Genomic DNA, 21486 nt, shown 5'->3' with positions numbered 1-21486 from the left:
CATTTTCTTCTTTCTTTTTCTCTTCTTTTTAATCACATTTTCATCCTTTTTTTATAGTACTATTTGCATCACAATTCTTTTCCCTTATTCAACCTCATGTTCCACCTCTAACTTAGACATTTAGCCTCAATCTTCACATTCAAGTTCTTCAAGGAAGTATTTGGTTCGAAAGACCGTTTGTTTCAAAAAGGATTTTGGTTTGTAATGTCGTAGCCAAAGAAAAAGGTAAAAAGATTCAAAGGGGGACAACTAGGTACTCTTATCTCACGGGTAGGCCAAAGAAGTTTCAAAAAGAGGTTTACTCTTATAAGAAAGCCTAATATCATTTCCTCAACCAAAAAAACTTACAATTGCGGTGACAAACAACGAGGTAAGTTCTAGATGATACAAATAAGCACAAGAGGGGAATTAAATATTCACCACACGTTGCACATAAACTATAAGAATTGCTACATTTTTAGCTCTCTATTGAATACAAGGCTATCATCTAATGAAGATTCAATCACAATTAGACATAGAGTCACAAAATTAGGCATACTTTTACAAAATGACAATTCAAATGCACTGCTACTCTCTTTTTCCAAAGTTCAACTTTTTTAGGGGTGTTATCAAAACCAAAAAGAAGCTACACATGCTAGAAACTAAATATAGGTACCAACCAAATCAAACAACTTTATCGCTGGGCCATGATTTCTGAACATACACCCTTAGAAAAGAACCAAGCAAAGAAAAACCAACGAGACTAACATAAAACTAACACAAACTACAAAAACAAAACTACGCACAAGCTTGTCAAGTCTCCAACAATCCAAAAACATGATACCCGACCCCTAACTCCAAAAACATGTGTTTTCCTCAATGCATAAAATTAAATCAAAAGGACAAAAAGTTTAAGGGGCTTCCTATGGCACAGTAGGCGCTCTCCTGAGTCTGGCTCGCTAACGCGGCCTCTGATTTGGAATCAGCATCCTGAGACTGTGGAACGGGAGAAGATATCTCTGAATTGCACTTCCCGAGCTCTGGTGGTGGTGGGCTAATAGCACGGGCAGGTACAGTATTATCGAATTTATATGGTGATTTTCCATTTTTAGTTTATTTAAAATACTAGTGATTTACAGTCTTACCCTTCATCGTACTTGTGAACTTACTCTTATAAAAAGTTAAAAATGGTATATCTTCATATTTGATTTTTACCCTAGTGACACGTTACTCTATATAACGACCCGCTAGGTCGTTAAAGTAAGGTGACTTAGAAAACTAGACCTCCGTTAGGAATTTTGAGGCCTCGAGTGAGTCGGTAGCGTGATTTTATGTGTTTGTGCATGTTTTGTTTGAGTATGTAGGGCCTTGGATAGGTGTTGGGTGAAAACTGGTGCAAATATCCAAGCTACTAGTCAAAATAGACCGTTGCAGCGGGTGATGGACCGTTGCAGCGGGTCTGTCGTAGCGGTCAGGGGCTCGCCGCCGTGGGAGGCGGGACTTTAATTAGGTCCGCCACAGCGGGAGCCTTCCCGCTGTCGCGAGGATGTGACCACTGCAGCGGTCGACGGGAGGCAGAATCCGCGATTTATATTCTTTATTCCGAACTCATTCCCCACATAACACCAAAACAGTTTCCAAGAGCTGTTGTGGCAAAAACTAAGGCTAGGGCTAAAGTGCGCTTGAAAGGTAAGCCTCAACCCTTGACTTTATTAATTCCATCATCATGTTAGAATCCATGACTAGTTAAAGGTCCGTCAATGTTGAATGAAAGGGCTAAAACCCTAGAACTTAAGAAAACCCTTCATTAATGAATGGGTGGTTGATTTTATTGTTACTTAATCATCTAGGAGTATATATTATTGCTTTCTAGGATGAGAACTTGTCTATTAATAGTGGAACTTGTTGATTGAGACCTAGGGCTCCATAAAGATGATAAATTTGGCATAAAAACTGCTTGTAATAGGTTGGAACAATTAGAAAATAGATGAACGGATAGAATATGATTATTGGGGATAATATTGTGATGAAATAATGCTTAATGATAGTTCACCCATTTGAAAGAGGTAAAAGTAGTTAGGTTCTCTTCCCCAAAGTGTTGTATTGTTTGAGTAGATTATTTGAATACTCATATAGCTCTTCTAGACTTTGAACGTTCGAAAGCTTTGCGAAAAGAGAAAGCTATCGTAGATTAATTACATTGTTCCAGTTCTACTTTGAGGTAGGTTACTGTCTACTTGAGTTAGACTTTGATTAGTTGATTGTATGTGATACGAAATTGATAGGAGAAGCATGATTAGGGCTTCAGACATAACGTGGGTGATAATTCCTACAGTTTGATACAAATTGATTAATTATATGATGAATTGATATGAAATGATAAAGCAGGAGTTCATATATACTCTTCTTGTTGACTTGGAATAAATATTTATTCATGATTGTTGATGAAATGATTTTGAGTCTTGCTATGACTTGTGATGTGTGACTTGTGTTCCCTGATGTTGATTTTGATTGTTCACATTCCTTATTGATTGTGGAACGAAACTACATTGTGATGAGAAAGATATATACATATGAAAAGGCACATTTGACCGGGGGTGAGGATGTGTCCTAAGTTAAAGGCTCGTGATCCGAGGTAAGATTTCGAAGCAAGGGTACTTGGACACCATAGGTCCCCTGTAGGTCATGACTAATGGGTCAAGCATTACCATTTAGCATGTTTGTACGAATATGTGACAGAGTTGAGATAATTTGTGAGTTACGATTGTGTGTGGTGACTACGTGGGTTGAGTACTCTTATTGATATCTATTTGTGTGGATTTACCTTATCCCTGTGTTGGCTGATGTTTCGTTGTTGGATGTTTTATGTTGATAGTTCTTGAGATTATGTGTTGTCGTGCCTATCTGTCTATTTTATTAATTTTGTAATTGTATGCATGATATTAATCTTAGTCGGCCTATGATATCTACGAGTACATAATGTTTGTACTGATACTACCTTGCTGCATTCTTTTGAGTACAGATTGTGATCCAGAGACTTCTACGAGACCTCATATTTAGCTGAGGCTAGATTCCGACAGATTCGAGGGTGAGCTATTCTCCATGCCAGGCCACCTGAAGATCTTTCCTATTTTAGATGTCTATTTCATTTCAGACATTTACATTATTTTTAGACAATTATTCGTTCGTAGACAGTTATGTTTTAGAGTCCTTGTACGATGACTTTCGAATTTTGGGATTGTAATAGCTAGACTCACGCAGATTTTATTTATTTATGGCATGACTATATATTTGGAGATTTTATTGTTATATCCTGGAATACTTTAATTTGGTTAAGTAATTTGATAATGGTTTGAGTGGTTGGTTAAGTAGATGGTTCGCCCCCTAGGGGATTTGGGTGGGTGCTACTCACGGCTGTTTGGGTCGTGACACTCTAGGCATAGAAATAATATAATTCAAAGTGTTCAAGGTTCGGTTTGAGTCGGTTATCCTCTAAAATATGACCAAATCAACTTAGTCGGTTTTTTAAATGTTAGAATCAAAATCACATCAATTAAGTCGATTTTTCATTGCTTTGGGTTTTGTCGGTTTTTCGATTTTTTGATTTTTTGTCTGTTTGTATTTAAATATATGACAATATACGTCCAAGGACATATTAAATTGACTATTTTCTAACATAACACTACCAAATCAATTACTCTTATTTGAGAAAAGAAGGAAATATAAACCTAATCAAGTCATATATGTACTTTCTCCAAAATTTGCATGCATCATCAAAGAATTTAGCCATTTTCATGGAACATAAAAAAAAAATTCTTACAATGAATTTGTTTTTGAGCAATAAATTAAAGATCTAGTTGCGATATACCAAGATATCTTGATGAATAATTAATGGACTTAAAAATAAGTTATTTTGAACAAGAAATAGATTCTTAGAATTATCAAAAATTGGATTACTATAAAGGCAAAAACATAGATTATGAAGCAAGTGTGCGAAAGATTGATATCGTAAAATGTCAAACTTTTTCTATACACACACACACACACACACACACACACATATATATATATATATATATATATATATATATACATACATAATTTTTAGATAAATATTTATATTGTCAGTTTGGTTCGGTTATTTTTTGCTTAAAATCAAAATCAAATCAAATTTTGTCGGTCTATAAAATGAAAAATCAAAATCAAATCAAACCAAAAAGTGTCAGATTTTTCTTCGGTTTGATTTAATTTTTCGGTTTTCCGTGAACATCCCTAATTTATAAGATTTCTTAACTACGTGCAATAAGTTTTTATGTGACGTAATAATCTAAGAAAAAAATAGAAATTGAACTTGTAAATTCGATAGTAATGTACTCCAATATTCTTGTCTGTGACGACAAACTTTTATAAAAGTAGTTTAGCAACAGAAAGAAGGGAGTATGTAATGACCTCACCTATTACTACTAAATATTAGAATAAAAGTGTGTTTGCGGGGCATCGAAGTTGAATCTCGGAGGAACAAGGGAGTATAGTTATATATACATCGAACAACTAGGATAAAAGGAAGATTAATGAGCTTGGAGGGTCACAATCATGCCACCTCACCTGGAGTTAGTTATAACAGACAGGGAAAGGAGAGAGAAACTCAATTATTGCACAGGTCATTGTCCTCTCTCTTCCTTCTCCTTCACGTGTTCTTCTTCTTATTTCTCCTCTCTTTCTCTTTCCTTTCTCTTTCTAACCATATATTCCTTTCTTCTTTTTCTTCTTCACGGATCATTGATGGCTATGATGGATTCTCTTATTATCTAGTATCATTTTATTAAGCATTTTATTACCTTGTATTTGAATTCCATTTAGTTATATAAACAGAAATTTGCCCCAAAAAATCATTTCAATTCAGTATTGTTCTTAGCTTAGATCCATACCTGGATCATTACAATTGGTATCAGAGCAGTCGATTTTGCAGCTTATGGGTCGAGATATGGTAGAAGGAACTCGAATGTAAACTATGGATGCTAAGTTGACTCAGCATGATGCTGTGTTGACTGAGTTAACTGCGGGACAAGAAATTCTCCAACAAACTCAAAGAGGGATTCAGGGAACCCATGAGTTGATTTTGGAACGATTAACAACACTAGAGAGGCCTGCTCAAAGGGGTCAAGGTGATGGAATACTCCCAAATCCAGGTCATTACAAGGGTCAACTCATGGCTATTAGTCTGTCTGTTCCTTCTTGGATGCTTGATATCAGCTCCAGCTACGAATGAGATGATTATGCTTTGGAAATCATCTCTCAAGTTGCAGTAGATTTGCATGGGCCTAAAATTTGGCATTATTCATCTAGAATTCTCAGAAGGAAAGAAAAATTATATATTGGTGCATCTGGTGGTCTTAGAAACAAGTTGATTACCACTTTTCATGAATCTCCTATGGGAGGAATTCTCAGAAGGAAAGAAAAATTATATATTGGTGCATCTGGTGGTCTTAGAAACAAGTTGATTACCACTTTTCATGAATCTCCTATGGGAGGACACCCAGGACAACTTGGTACACTTAAAAGGTTGACTCAATTATTCTACTGGCCCAAGATGAAACAAATGGTGATTGCTTTTGTTTCTAGTTGTGACATTTGCCTCAGAAGTAAGGAAGAAAATATGGCGTATACTGGTCTGCTGCAACCCCTTCCAATTCCTAATCAAGCTTGGAGGCATATCAACATGGATTTCATTGAAGGATTGCCTAAGTCTAAAAACAAAGATGTGATCTTAGTGGTGGTAGACAGGATGACCAAGTATCACTTTATAGCACTTGCTCACCCCTATACTACTTCTATTGTTGCTGACTTATTTTGGAAGAAGGTGCATAGTTTACATGGCACACCTGAGACTATTGTTACTGACAGAGATAGAGTGTTCCTCAGCAAATTTTGGCAAAACTTATTCAAACTACTAGGTACTCAACTACATTATAGTACTGCATTTCACCCTCAGAGTGATGGACAAACTGAGAGGGTGAATAAGTGTTTGGAAAACTACCTTACATGCATGACTGCTAGCAGGCCTAGCCATTGGAAGCATTGGCTTCATGTTGCTGAATGGTGGTACAATACCAACTTCCACAATAGTTTGCAGTTCACCCCATTTGAAGCTTCGTATGGGTATTCTCCGCCTCAACTTTCCCTAGGTCCACTACTGGAAACTATAGTGCCAGCAGTTAAAGATATTATCCTAAAGAGACAACAAATGCAGCAACTATTGAAGGATAATCTAAGTAAAGCTCAAGAAAGAATGAAGTACTATGCTGATAGGAGGAGATCTGATAGGGTATTTCAAGTAGGAGATATGGTTTATTTGAAGCTACAGCCCTATAGACAATCCTCCATTGCTTTAAGGAAGAATTTGAAGCTCAGTTCTAAGTACTATGGTCCATATAAGGTGCTAGCAAGAGGTGGCAGTGTTGCTTATCGCTTAGAACTACCTCAGGAAAGCAAAATTCACCCTGTATTACATGTGTCCTTACTCAAGAAGAAGGTAGGTGATCGAGTAGTGGTGCAAACCTTGCTTCCTAGCATGATGATGATGGTTAGTTTTTAGTGAAACCAGTTGCCATCTTACAAGGGCAAATGGTCAAACAATGTTGTTGTAGCTAGAGTTTTGGTGCAATGGTCAAAAGAAACAATGTTGTTGTAGCTAGAGTTTTGGTGCAATGGTCCAACCTACCTCCTGAGGATGCTACATGGGAGGATTACCAATTTCTCAAGGCTAAATTTCCAGATTTTGATACTTAATCCTTGAGCTCAAGGATTGTTTTCAAGCAGTGGGGATTGTATTGACCTCACCTATTACTACTAAATATTAGAATAAAAGTGTGTTTGCGGGGGATCGAAATCGAATCTCGGAGGAACAAGGGAGTATAGTTATATATATCGAACAGCAAGGGTAAAAGGAAGATTAATGAGCTCGGAGGGTCACGATCGTGCCACATCACCTGGAGTTAGTTATAACAGATAGGGACAGGAGAGAGAAACTCAATTATTGCACAGGTCATTGTCCTCTCTCTTCCTTCTCCTTCACGTGTTCTTCTTCTTCTTCTTCTTCTTTCTCCTCTCTTTCTCTTTCTCTTTCTAACCCTAGATTCCTTTCTTCTTTTTCTTCACAGATCATTGATGGCTATGATGGATTCTCCTATTATATAGTATCATTTTATTAAGCATTTGATTATCTTGTAGTTGAATTCCATTTTAGTTATATAAACAACAAATTGTCCCAAAAATTCATTTCAATTCAGTATTATTATTGTTCTTAGCTTAGATCCATACTTGGATCTTTATAGAGTAAAAAGATTTAAAAAAAAGTAAAAGGGAAAAGCAGATGAGACGGCGTCACCTACAAAACGCCGTCAATGGACTTTGGAGAAAACGATGAAGATGAAGAAACATCATCTAGACAAATAATTTGTAAGTTATCAACCTATGTTTGTCACAGATTAGTACTCCCTTCATCTATTTTTACTTGTCATGTTTGAATTAAAAAGTAATTAATAAAAGGAATAACTTCAGCTTTAGACCTCTTCTGTATTACGTTTACCTCTCTTATTTTGAGTTTTTTGTCTTTATATATTTATTATTAATATAAAAAATTACAAACTGACTTATTTGCCCTTTTCTAACATTAAACTCTTTTGATTTAATTAGTTTTAACGAATCTCCTTTAATAAATTTTTAAGAGTAAAATCTAATTTCCTTCTTTCGAAAATCCTCCTCAATTATTTTTGCAAATTGCTTTCGTTATCCATGTTCTTCTTCCTTTTTAGTCTTCTACATAAACAACTTTTAGGGGAAATTAATCAATGAAGAAGTCAAAATACAACTCCATAAAATTTAATTTTAGCAGCATGAGGACTAATTAAAAATCATATTGATTCTTGCAGAAAATAAAACTCTAACAAAGCCTGAGGAGAGGTCTCTTAAATTATCCCTTAATAAAATGATAAGTTTACTTTATCATCCTTTGAATATAATAAATTAAATGTATTTAAAAATGTCTTGGAAAATGATTAATTATTTAATAATAAGTGTAAAATAGGTATCAAGTGTAAATTATCGCTTGATTTTTCAAATTAGACAAATAAAAGTTGATATCTATTTTTATAGTGGCCAAGTTTTAGGTAGTACTAGCAAACTATGCCCGTGCGATGCACGGGGCCCAACATGATTAATTTAATTACTCAATTTAGTTAGTCTTTATGGTTTGTATATTTTGCAAAGGATACTGCGATTCTCCTTAGTGAGTCTCTATTTTTTTTTTCTTTTCCTCTTTTTTTCCCCCTTAATTTCTCAATTGTTGTTAAAATTTGTCTTATTTTGGTTATGTTTGCCTCTTTTTATATTTAGTAAGTTGACAATTCAAATATCCTACATGTCAAGTTTATAATCACAAGATTCAAAGGATATTTTAAATTTAGAACCACAAGATTCAAAAGTCTATCTTTATTTCTTAGACTCCGTGTCTAGTCAAACGTAGACACTTAAATTGAGACAGAGAGAGGATATGACAAATAAAGGAAATGAAAGGACAATTGAGACACTACGGACACGTGGGGACTTAAAAAGTAAACACACAAGAGGTAGTATTAATGTTAAACTTCTGAAATGTACACATATTAGTCCCGGCTTAGAGTACAATTTCAGTTGCTTTTTATACAACTTATTGTTGATGTGTTCGTCCACCTTGGGCGTTTGTTGTTAAATAAAAAAAAATATCTTTTTATATTTAGTAAGCTGACAATTCAAATATCCTACATGTCAAGTTTATAATCACAAGATTCAAAGGATATTTCATTATATTATACACATTTTTAATTTAGAACCACAAGATTTGAAAGTCTATCTTTATTTCTTAAACTCCATGTCTAGTCAAACGTAGACACTTAAACTGAGACAGAGGGAGTATATGCCAAATGAAGGAAATGAAAGGACAATTAAGACACTGCGGACCCGTGGGGACTTAAAAAGTAAACACACAAAAGTAGAATTAATGTTCAACTTCTAAAATATACACATGTTAGTCCCTACTTAGAGTATAATTTCACTTGCTTTGTGTACAACTTATTGTTGTTGTGTTCGTCTACTTTGGGCGTTCACATATAATAAGAAAAATATAGAATAGAAAAATAGACATATATTTTTAGTAATGTGGCCAAATAATAGGGGACGAAAGGAGTACTTTATTTGTTAATTCTTAAAGAACGTGAAAAGTCAAGTATAGTAATGTGGCCGAGTAATATGGGACGAAGGGAGTACTTCATTTATTAATTCTTAAAGAACGTGAAAAGTCAAGTAATGTGGCCAAGTAATATGGGACGGAGGGAGTACTTCATTTATTAATTCTTAAAGAATGTGAAAAGTCAAAAGTGAACAAGTAAAAGTGCACGGAGAAAATAAATATGTGTCAGAGAATTAAAATTGAAGTGCATACATGTATACATGAGAAGAGAATAAATATTCAGCAAGAATGTGAAAAATCAAAAGTTGACAAGTAAAAGAGCACGGAGGAAATAAATGTGTCAAAGAATTAAAATTGAAGTGCATACGTGTATACATGAGAAGGGAATAAATATTAAGTACAATGACATATGTCCACGTTGGATAAAAAGTAGTTGGGTAAAGTGTACAATTTATATAGCTTTTGATACAAGTAATCATTGCGTGTACAATTTATAAAGCTTTTGGTACAAGCAGTCAATGCTGTGTTGGTCCCTCTTCCACACTTATATATAATAGAAACGGAAAAGGTCCATTTATGTCCCTCAACTATTCGAAATTGCACATATTTGCCTGTCGTTTAAAGGTCGGTTCACTCATGCCCCTAACGTTACGTTTTGGTTCACCCATGCCGTTAAGTTAACAGAAACCTGACAAAAATATTGGAGGGCAAATTTTTGCAGTTCCGCATAGTATAGGGGCATATTTGATCCACTAAAATTCCTAAATATTATGGCACAAAAAAATCCCTAAAACGACGTCTAAAATGAAAGGGCTACAAGAGACTTTTTTTAGGGAATTCGCGAAAGGGCTAGACCACATTAAATATTATGTAAGACCATATAAATCCCTAAAATGAATATTTTCTCTATTATTGCTATCAAAATTTCAGCACTACGGGAGATTTTTTCAGGTGTCATAAGTCTAATATAAGTTATCTCTTTTTCCTTGTGATTTTTTTATGGCAGATCTGTAATGATTTTTTTTTTTTTATGTTTATGTTTTGTGCGACAGTTGTTGCATGCATTATCGTATAGATATTGGGACTGGGAAGAAAAAATATCTAGAAAAAACTATCTAGGTCATCAACATATTGAAAAAAAGAAGAAGATATTATCATTAGTAAAACAAATCGTTTGAAAAGGTAAAATGGGGCTCTTGTTTGTGAAAATAATCTTTAAAAGATGGTTGTAATTGCATTTGATCTTTTAGTTATATAATTTAGATATAATGTAATGGTAGGTGCATGGATTGTAATTGCAACTATTTTTTATGTTTTGGAATGCAGTGATATTTTGTGCCATAATATTTAGGAATTTCAGTGGATCAAATATGCTTCTATACTATGCGGAACTGTACAAATTTGCCCTCCAATATTTTTGTCAGGTTTCCGTTAACTCAAGGGCATGAGTGAACCAAAACGTAACGTTAGGGCCATGAGTGAACCGACCTTTAAACGACGAGCAAATACGTGCAATTTTAAATAGTTGAGGGGCATATATGGACCTTTTCCGTAATAGAAATTAGGTAGTGCTTTCGCTTTTGAGTTTATTTAAAATAATAATGATATATTTTTATAAGTAAAATTATTTACTACTCCATTTTTTTAATTTTACCCTTACTCTACGTGCAATAAAGTTTTATGTGACTTAATAATTCAAAGAAAATCATGATAGAAATTGAACTACTAAATTCCACAGTACTCCATTCTTGTTCGCGACGAAAGTGGTAAAAAAGGAAAAAAGTAAGATGAGACGTCATCACAGACGGCGATCATCAACGCCGTCAGTAGATTTCGGAGAAGACGAGGATGAAGAAGAAGAAACATCATCGGAAACATCTCGAATGAAGTGCGTGTCATGCAAGGAGGAGTACACCTCACGTGACGCAGGCACGTGCAGGGAGTGTTACGAGGAAGCGAGCGAGACTGAAGAAGAACTCAAACGTGAGATTGATGACCTTAAATCTAAAGTCAATTTCCTACGTTTTTGGGCCCCACCTGACCCACTACACAGATCTAACTCAAATGGTGTACCTTTCTTTTCCGACGTCGTTTTGGTTGCTTCACATGATGATGAATCTGGAAAGTCTACACCTCATCCTGTTCCTGTTCCTGTTCCTGTTCCTGCTAATCGCGCTGTTTTGGTTAGTACCCTTTTCAATATTTGTTGTATGCTTTTTTAATGGGTATGCGCCGGAATTGTAGTTATAGCCTAGTTTCTTATTCTTTAATGTGTGTACTACTATCTGTTTTTCCATTTGTTTTGTATCTTGGTATTTTTCTGTCTTACTTTATTTTGAACCGAGGGTTTATAGGTAGGGCTAAGGTCTGCCTACATCCTACCCTCCTCCCCAGACCCCACTTGTGGGATTACACTATCTATGTTGCACTCGATTGAACAAATTTTAGTTTCAATAAATGAATGGGATTCTGGTAGATTGACATCTGTTTAAAGTAGTTTGACAGGAGATATAGAGGATTCATGTAGTCAACCCGAATTAATTTGGGGTTGAGATGTAGATGTAGAGGGTGTTCAGTATGAAGGAAAATGTTTTCCATGAAAATAAGTGGGGTTTTTACTTATTATCTTGTGTTCGGTACTTAAGCAAAAAATATATTCTAAAGGCATTTGTATGGTATAATCTAGTGAAATACTATGGGAGGTGGGGGATATGGGTGTGGGGTGGTGAGGATGGGGGCTGCAGGGGTGGGGGTGAAGATGAGGTATTTTGGAGGACACATACAATGTGGAATGTCACTTGTGGAATTTGCTTTCCCCTTTCCATCAGGGAAGTCATTTTCCGCATTTGTAAGAAACTTGTTTTCCTAGAAAAAATGTTTTCCGAGAATTTTAACCAACCGAACTTGGGAAAATTCTCCATAACGAACACACCCGTGGTTGATTGATACTTTGAGATTAATTCATTAGGAAATATCAGACACAATGATCAGTTCCAAGTACGCGTAAAGGAGTTAGGGTTAGTAGGTTGATGATCAATGAAAAACTAGTCTAACTATGGATCCGCGGAATTTATAGAGTTGGCCAGATTAATTTTTGAAGTCAGGAGTAGTTGATTGCTATGTTGAGATGAACAAGCGAGGTAATTGTAGTGTAAGTTCTCTTTTCATTAGGAAATGATTAGATGGAATCATCAATGTCAAGCACTAAACGGAAAATTGAATCACACTGTATTTTACAAGTATAATATTACTCTCTTTTTTTAATTAGCAAAGGTAAATATTTTCCATATTATGGCCCCTTGTGAACAAAATAAGGAAAAATGCCGTGGAAGTTGTCGGGGTATGGCATTGCGTCGATCAAGTGCTCTTGAAATGAAACAAAGTGCTAGTAGTTTAAGTTTGACCTGGAGCGCAGCTTGACTCTGAGTATTGGAGTATATAGTGGGTTTGGTCGCCACTCTTTATGACTATTATTAGTGGATGGGAGGCTAAATTTATCTGTAGTTGTTTTCTGTTAGGCGTTCACTTTTGAAGCTGCTCAAAATCTGCAAGTTGAGCGAGTAAGTCTCTGAAGAAATTGATGTTATGACTTTGTAAATTTACTGCTTAAAGGCCAGAACATATGTAAAGCTGCAGTTGATGGACTTAAGTTTCTACACTCTCCATCAGAGTTGGCAAAGTGAAAGCATAAAAAACCACTAAGATCTACTAGGGCATTATGCGCAAGGCGCAACTAAAACCATGGGCCTTAGCGAGTAAACATGCTGATGCGATAAAAGATAACTATAAAGGCAAACAATAGTTATTCAGACAACTGTATTGACAAAGCTACAATCAATCAAACTATTTGGGTTCAATCAAGTTTAGAAACCCATTTTAAATCTCTGATTTAGATAGAAAGATGCAGTTTTAATCTTTTCGTTACTAGTTTTCTTATACTAACCTTCTGATCTCTTATTCCTTTTCGCTAAAAAGTTATTTCATGTTTATTCAAAAAAAAATTATTCATGATATTTTGTTAACAATTAGTATCACTTCCTCAACTATGTTTATTTTCTAGTGATTTCCTCTTACCGTCATAGTTCGAGAAAGACAAGGTGCATGCCTTAGTGTCTTGGTATCTGCACAAAAGTAAGCAAACCTGAGCGTCACCGAGCTTCAAGGTTTAGGTGCACTTCAAGAGAGCCTTTAACAACACTACTCTTCGGCTATACAGCATGTCGATTTTCAAACTCACTCCATGTTAGATGTCTTTCTGAAATATTTTAGTGGCTGATCTACAATATAAATCATGCCATAAAATGCCATTCTAGACTCCGTTTGGTAACTTTTGACACTTGAACATAAGATTCTTGTAGCTTTACTAGCATGATTTGCTTTAGCATAATGAAAACTATTATGTTAAACTAATTTGTAAGAAAGAGGTAAAGCAAATTGCTTGTGGCTTGAACTTCTATAAATAGAAGAACACACAATGTTTTACACTGTTTGGTGCACTATTATCATGATAGTCAAACGCTATGCCACATTGGACAATTTTGCAAATCGTCAAAAGCTTATTCATGTGTAAGTGACACATTTTGCATGGTCATGTTCTGGCCTTGGAGCCTTTTTTTTTTTTTTGAAACTAGTAATTCTTGGCGTTGGGAGTCTTTATCTCCACTCAATCATCATGATGGAGCTTTAAAAGCTTGTGAACAGACAACAGTAGCATAGGTAAGCTTGCATTTGTAATCAGTATTTCATGATCATTTTGTTATGTTCTGCCCTATGTTGCTTGGACTCTTCAAAAATGCATGCTTGTCGGCTCCTCCAAAGGTAGTGCATTTTTGGAGGATCCGTCTTCAGATGCTTCAACGACAGGGCTGCATTATGCAAGTTTTGGAGGATACTTCTCTCGGAAGTGAGTGTTAGGATATCTAATATACAGAAATAACCGTGAGATAATTTCAAGTATTTTAATACAGTTCAAATACTTGTATAGACCTAAATAGTTGTTGTACATATGAGTCCTCTAGATTCTTCTAATCCTTTTAGGAGTCAAATCTCTATTCTTACTCTCTGTATTTAATTAGCCATTAATTCAACATTGTATAATCAAGGAAAGTAATAAGGTGCTATAAGAGTTCTTTTTCTTTGCTCCCAAGCGCATTCCCCTAGAACTTTTCTCTGGAAGGAGGAACACCCCTTTCCCGGCAGCTTTCAGCCGGAAATAGCCCTTTCTTTCCTTTGCCTTCCCTGAGCTAACACCTTCTGTGATAGTTTTATTCCTTTTCTTTCTTATCCTACAGTCAGATCAGCTTTCTTTGTCCAATGGAGGAAAATAGGATTTATTTCAATGCAGGCTTCAAATCCTTTGACATCACCAGATGGTCAGTTAGCAGAGACACCTGGTTTGAATGGGTTGAGAGAAGTCGTAACATGATGAGAAGATCAACTATGAGTATGACGGGTATGAGATGGGTATGCTCTATTCTAAAAGAAGGCTCCAAGGATGGCAAAAAATGTGATCAGAAGGTGGAAATCCAAGGAGAACTTATCTGAAATCTTTTGTACGAGGAAAGCAAATGAGCATGGAAGATATATGAGCATTCTCTTGCTGCATGGAATGGAGAGATCAATCATTATAATCCCAGAACTGGCTTTAAATGCATGTTGGACAGAGATAGCATTGAAGATAGAAAGGTTCATTCAATGCCCCAACCAACTGAAGATTGCAGAACCACTAAGATTCACCAACAAAGAATACCCTTATGTCAGAGCAGTAAGGGAGAGTAAATGGCATTCTAATACTCTTCGAGAATCGACAGTCATTTCCAACAAAGGAGAAATATGTATCTCACAGTCTCCTGGGGTTAGGGACACCGAAATCTTTAAGAGATGCATCGTCGGATCTTTTTCTGAAGGAGAAACAGAGGTTCCCACTCTATCGGACATCAGGAGGTGGGTTGTGGTTGCATGGAAAGCGGTTTTTGGGATAAATATCCACGAGATGGCCAACAATATGTTCCTATTTGAGTTCCCCAACAGGAACATGGCTGAACAAGTCATTCAGAAAGAATGGAGGTGGAAGGAGACTAAATTAAAGCTCCAGTGGTGGAACCCAACAGTTGGATGCGCACCATCGAATCAAGTCCCAAAAACCACATGGATCAGAGCACTTGAGGTACTTCTCCAACTATGGTCCCAAAGGGTTTTCACTAAAATTGGGAATAACTGCGGTGGATGGGTCTCTACTGAAGAAGAGAGACTAATCTGAAAAATCATATGAAGTGGGCGAGAATTCAAATTTCAGGTGACAATCGGAATTTCCCTAGCAAAGTTACTATAGAAAGAGATGGCATCAAATTCTATATTCCGATATGGGTGGAGCAGAGTGTTCGATTTGAAATTGTTTCGCCAGCGAATGGAAAGAGGTTGCTGGAATCTGACAAGCCCATCGAAGAAACCAGTGGTCTGAAGAAGGACTCGGACCAGTAGTTAAAAGCAAAGTCCAATTCAGAAAAAGGACAGAAGAGCAGGCCTATCACTGCTAATATAGTGGGATCACATGGGGTATGCAGATACAGCTGGAATATTTTTAAATAAAGGTCTGGGGCCACGTGACAGGGAGATGGCCTTTCCTTTACACTCTTCTTATTATTATTTGGGCCACCACAGAACTAGGCCCAAAAATAATAAATGGTCTGGGCTTGATGGTGCAACACATGTTATTTTTAATGACATTAATGGGCTGCAGTCTAAAAACAAGTTTGATCCTTTATCTATAGAAACTACAATTTCCCAGTCGATTTCTTCAGAACCAGTAGCACCGACACTTGAAGCTATTTCAATTCATGAAGACGACACTTGAAGCTATTTCAATTCATGAAGAAACAGTAAGCTATGGGGGAAAAGACTCTGACATAGGCATAGAAGACTTGCTGATGAAGAAAACTATTGAGAACATGGTGGTGAACCTTATTGCAGATGATTCTGAGATAGAGAAGCAGGCACAAAAAGATCAACTTGCCACAGTGATCAGGCAAGTTAATTCAGAAATTGAAGAATGGGTATTAGAAGATGCAGAACCTATTCAACAAGACATGAGTTTAATGTTGCATAAGGACGAGATGAATACTACATGGGTGAAGCAAAACATGATTAAACTGGGGAAAAATTTTGGGGCTGATTTCAAGGGGCATGAGGAGGAAGCAGTGGAACTATTGATGCAAATAGACAGCAGTAGACAGGCCAGAAAATTGGAGGCAATGTCTGTGTCAAAGAGGACTAGATTCAAGGGGACTCAGGAGCTCAAGGGACTTATTTCTTTTGATGTAAAGTACAAGAGTGATGGGAAGAGAGATAAGGGGGAAGGACGAAGCCGATCTAAATGAAGTTAAAACTGGTGTCATGGAATGTAAGGAGGCTGAACAATGGGGACAAGAGAAGATTTGTGAAGAGATACAAGACTGGTATGCTGATATCATATGTTTACAAGAATCTAAACTGAAAGGGGAGGTTAAAGAGATTATCAAAGATCTTTGGGGAGGTAGATGGGTAAAATTTGCTTGTCTAGAGGCTAGTGGCACTAGAGGGGGAATTTTGATGTTATGGGACAGTAGAGTGTGGAAAGGGGAGACTTTGGAGATTGGTGCATATACTTTATTTTGCAAGTTTGTGGCACTCCTTCAAGATTTTGAGTGTTATATAACTGGAGTATATGCCCCAAACAGCAGAGCAGAGAGGGAACATGTGTGGGATGAAATTGGGGCAGTTCGGGGTCTAATGGAGGGGCCTTGGGCTGTTTGTGGTGATTTTAATGTTACAAGATTTCCTTCTGAAAAAATGAATTGCAGAAGAACCCCTGCCATGGAAAAATTCTCAGATTTTATAGAAGATATGGAATTATTAGATCCCCAGCTGGAAGGAAGGTGTTACACATGGTACAAGGGTGACAATTGTAGAATAGCATCCAGAATTGATAGGGTGTTAATTTCTAAAGAATGGGATAACAAGTTCAGAAATATCAAGCAATCACTGTTGCAAAGACTGGAATCTGATCACTTTCCAGTCTCACTTCAGTGTGGAGTGTGGGAATACAACAAGTCTTACTTCAAATTTGAAAATTGGTGGTTGAACACTGAAGGGTTTGTGGGAAGAATCAGGGATTGGTGGAATTCTTTTGTCTTCGAAGGTAAACCTGATTACATTATGGCTTGCAAGTTCAAAGCTTTAAAAGCCAAGCTGAAAGAATGGAGTAGAACAAGCCAGGGAAACTTGGGATCACAAAAAACACAGGTTTTGAGTCAACTAGCAACTCTAGATGTTGTCCTGGAGAATAGAGTGTTGACAGAAGATGAATCAATACTGAAAGCATCGCTGTTGATGGATTATGAGGAGTATTTAAAAAATGAAGAAATAGCTTGGAGGCAAAGATCAAGGGCTCTCTGGCTCAAAGAAGGGGATAGGAACACCAGCTTCTTTCATAAGGTGGCCAATGCACATAAGAGAAGCAACAACATTGATCAATTGATGATTCAAGAAGAAACTGTGGAGGAGGGGAAATTATTGATTTCTATGAGAGATTGTACACTGAATCAATTGGTTGGAGACCTTCATGCAATCTTATCAACTGTCCAGTGAGGAAGAAAAAGTTGCTTTACATGGAGAATTTGATGAACAAAAGGTGTTTTCATTCTGAAAATGTGTGCCATGGACAAAGCTCCTGGCCCTGATGGGTACACAATGGGTTTTTTGATCAAATGTTGGGAAATTCTGAAGCTAGATATCATGGCCACTTTTAACAACTTTCACTCTCAGGGAGTTTTTGAGAAAAGCTACAATGCAATTTACATAGCCCTAATCCCAAAGAAAACAGTTGCCAAGGAGCTGAGAGATTTCAGACCCATCAGTCTTATAGGTAGTGTCTATAAGCTAATTTCTAAGGTGTTAACAGAAGATTGAAAAGAGTTATAGGCAAGCTGGTGGATGTTCAACAGATGGCATTCATTAAAGATAGACAAATAATGGATGCAATTCTAATTGCCAATGAAGCAGTGGACTCAAGAATCAAACAAGGCAAGCCAGGAATCTTATGCAAATTAGACATTGAAAAGGCATATGATCATGTCAGCTGGGAATTTTTGCTGAAGGTGCTCTCATGTATGGGTTTTGGAGAAAAATGGATCAAGTGGATTAGATTCTGAGTTCTTATCAATGGCTCTCCTGAAGGTTTTTTCCCCGCACATAGAGGGTTGAGATAGGGGGATCCTTTGTCTCCTTTTTTGTTTATACTGGTCATGGAGGGCTTGAATAACATGATCAAAGTGGCAAGAACAAATGACTGGATCAAAGGTTTTGAGGTTGCCACAAGTGCAAATGTAAATGCCAACATGGAAATCACTCATCTACAGTATGCAGATGACACCCTAATCTTTTGTGATGCTGATGAAGAGCAACTGAAGATTTTGAGAGTAATTCTGGTACTGTTTGAAGGGATTTCTGGGTTACACATTAATTGGAGAAAGAGTCACATATATCCAATTAATGGTGTGAATAATATGGAGGAATTGACCAGGATTTTAGGTGAAGTAGGGGAACTACCAACTACTTACTTGGGTATGCCTTTAGGAGGCAAATCAAAGTCCTTGAATATCTGGAACCCTGTGATTGAAAAATGTGAGAAGAAGCTATCCAGGTGGAAGTCACAATATATATCTCTAGGGGGCAGAGTCACACTTATAAATTCAGTTCTGGATGCACTCCCTACCTATATGATGTTTGTTTTTCCCATCCCTGTTGGAGTGATTGAAAGACTAGACAAGATCAGGAGGGACTTTCTCTGGAAGGGTGATCAAGATTAAAAGGTTTTCCATTTAGTCAAGTGGGCTAATGTTCTACTGGGGAAGAAGCAGGGAGGACTAGGTATCAAGAATTTAAAGCTGCAGAGCAAAGCTTTAAGACTTAAATGGTTATGGAGGTACTCGCATACACCTCAACCATACAGGGGAAGAATGATCAAAGCAAAATATGGGGAAGAAAACAAGTGGATGACCAAGGAGGTGCACACTCCTTATGGTGTCAGTCTGTGGAGATCCATCAGAGCTCTTTGGCCTTTCTTGTGGAACCATTCCACCATTAAGATGAGTAATGGTCACAAAACTTCTTTTTGGGAGGACAAATGGTTGGGAAACACTAGTCTAAAGGAATTATTTCCTGTCATTCATGGGCTGGCAGTAAACTAGAAAGTAGCTGAGTTATGGGACAATCATGGATGGAACCTTCAGTTCAGGAGAAACTTCAATGACTGGAAAACAACACATTGACAGAGTTTTTTAGGCTACTAGAAGAGTTTAAAGGCACATAAGAAGGTGCAGATAAATTGTGGTGGAAAGAAGACAGCAAAGGCATTTACAAAGTGAGCACAGCATACAAATTTTTGAACCAGAGTAACCAGCAGGTGCAACTTTGGCCTTGGAAGCACATTTGGAAAGTGAAGGTACCATTCAAAGTTGCATGTTTCACATGGTTGTTGGCAAGGGAAGCAGTACTGACTCAAGAAAACCTAAAAAAGGGAAAATTCTCTCTTTGTTCCAGATGTTACTTGTGTGGTGAAGAGGGTGAGACGGTCAGCCATCTATTTTTACATTGTCGGATCACAATACAGCTTTGGAGCATCTTTGTGAATCTTAGGGGCATTGTCTGGGTAATGCCAAATAGGATTACTAATCTACTCCATATTTGGGAGGAGGCAGGAATAGGAGCCTCAGACAGAGATAGATGGAGGATTGTCCCAGCTTGCATTTGGTGGACAATATGGAAAGAGAGAAATTCATGGTGCTTTGCAAACAGTAGTAGTGATGTACAAAAGATCAAGCTAAATTGCGTCAAACTTTTTTGTTTTTGGTGCAAACAGATTTACCTTGAGGAGACTGAATCCATAATTGAAATCCTAGGCTCTTGTTAGATTTTCAAAGTTTTGGATCAGCTTTCTCACTTTTGCTGTAAATATGGTTCCAGTGCAAAGTTTGCACTGATCAAGTCAATACATACCCATGTTACATTTTCAAAACAAAAAAAAAAAAATCAAGGAAAGTAATACAAAGCTTAACTCAAGCTCTTTCAGTGGGGACACATGTGAAAACTAAGTTTTTCTTAATTGTTGTGTTTTTATTTTTTCTGCTTAGATATGATCTGAACGTTTGAAAAACATACAGAATTTAGTCTCCTCTTTCTTTAAATCTGTTATATGCGATTCCTTTAGTGTTTTAATTGTTATTATTCACTAAAATGGTTTTGTGACAATTTATCTAAAATAGTTTTTTTTATATATATATAGTTTTTGCACATCTTTTTTTTCCTTCAAAATTTTGATATTCCATGCAGGCCAGTCGTTCCCCCGTGTTCAGAGCGATGCTCGAAAATGAGATGGCAGAAAGCCTCAGTGGCACGATTAAAATCAGTGATGTGTCATATGATGCACTTCGTGCCTTTGTAACCTATTTATACACTGCTGATGCATGCCTAGATGAGCTTATGGCTTGTGACCTACTCGTTTTGGCAGAAAAATACCAAGTGAAGCATCTGAAGACGTACTGTGAGAAGTTCCTGATTTCCAAATTAAACTGGGAGAATTCACTTCCTAACTATGCGTTTGCTCACCAGCACAATGCAAAGAACTTGCTTGATGCAGCCCTGTCATTGATCATGGAAAACATGGACAAGCTGAGCAAGCGAGAAGAATACAAAGAACTCGTGGACAAGGATCCCAGGCTAGTTGTAGAAATCTATGAAGTTTACCTTTCCAAACAGGATAACACGGCTGTGCATAAAGATCTAGTCACTAAAGTATAGCCCATGGTCATATTAACTTCAGTACTAGGAGGATTCTCTTATATAGTGGTTAAGATTACAGCATGTAACTGAAACTGTTTGATTTGGATGTATTTTACTTTTAGTTGCAATGTTTATCTTACAAGGTTACCAGGCTGAGTGGTTTTACTGGAGGGTTTACTTGGTTAGAGTTCTGCATCAGCTCAAAGTAGTAAGAATTATAGACATGTTCCAGAATTACTAAAATCGCTGAGTTTCTAAAGCTGATATTCTGTAGAACATTAAGTTTGTTTAATGCTTATTCATGTTAGTCAGAACTCACATGTATGAGACAATGCCTAAAATCTCGAAGCAGGGCTACTGCACAGCGGACGAAGTATGTGCCTTTAGTTTCATGAAGCTTTTGAAGTACAAGAACATAGTGAAATCCACATGAGCTTTTTTCCTTCTCTTAAATGACTTGGAAT

The 21486-nt window shown here is 36.7% G+C and overlaps 1 protein-coding gene across 1 annotated transcript; it reads left to right on the top strand.

Annotated features, from left to right (window-relative positions):
- Positions 1 to 10890: 10890 nt before the first annotated feature.
- On the top strand, positions 10891 to 21175 carry LOC132606296 (BTB/POZ domain-containing protein At4g08455). The gene is made up of 2 exons (XM_060319740.1): positions 10891 to 11388; positions 20573 to 21175. The coding sequence occupies exons 1-2, from the start codon at positions 10993 to 10995 to the stop codon at positions 21038 to 21040; spliced, it is 864 nt and encodes a 287-aa protein (XP_060175723.1). The 5' UTR covers positions 10891 to 10992; the 3' UTR covers positions 21041 to 21175.
- Positions 21176 to 21486: the final 311 nt, after the last annotated feature.

Source organism: Lycium barbarum, chromosome 8, assembly GCF_019175385.1.
Source record: "Lycium barbarum isolate Lr01 chromosome 8, ASM1917538v2, whole genome shotgun sequence".
Lineage (NCBI taxonomy): Eukaryota > Viridiplantae > Streptophyta > Magnoliopsida > Solanales > Solanaceae > Lycium > Lycium barbarum.
This window is presented reverse-complemented; position numbering and strand designations above follow the sequence as displayed.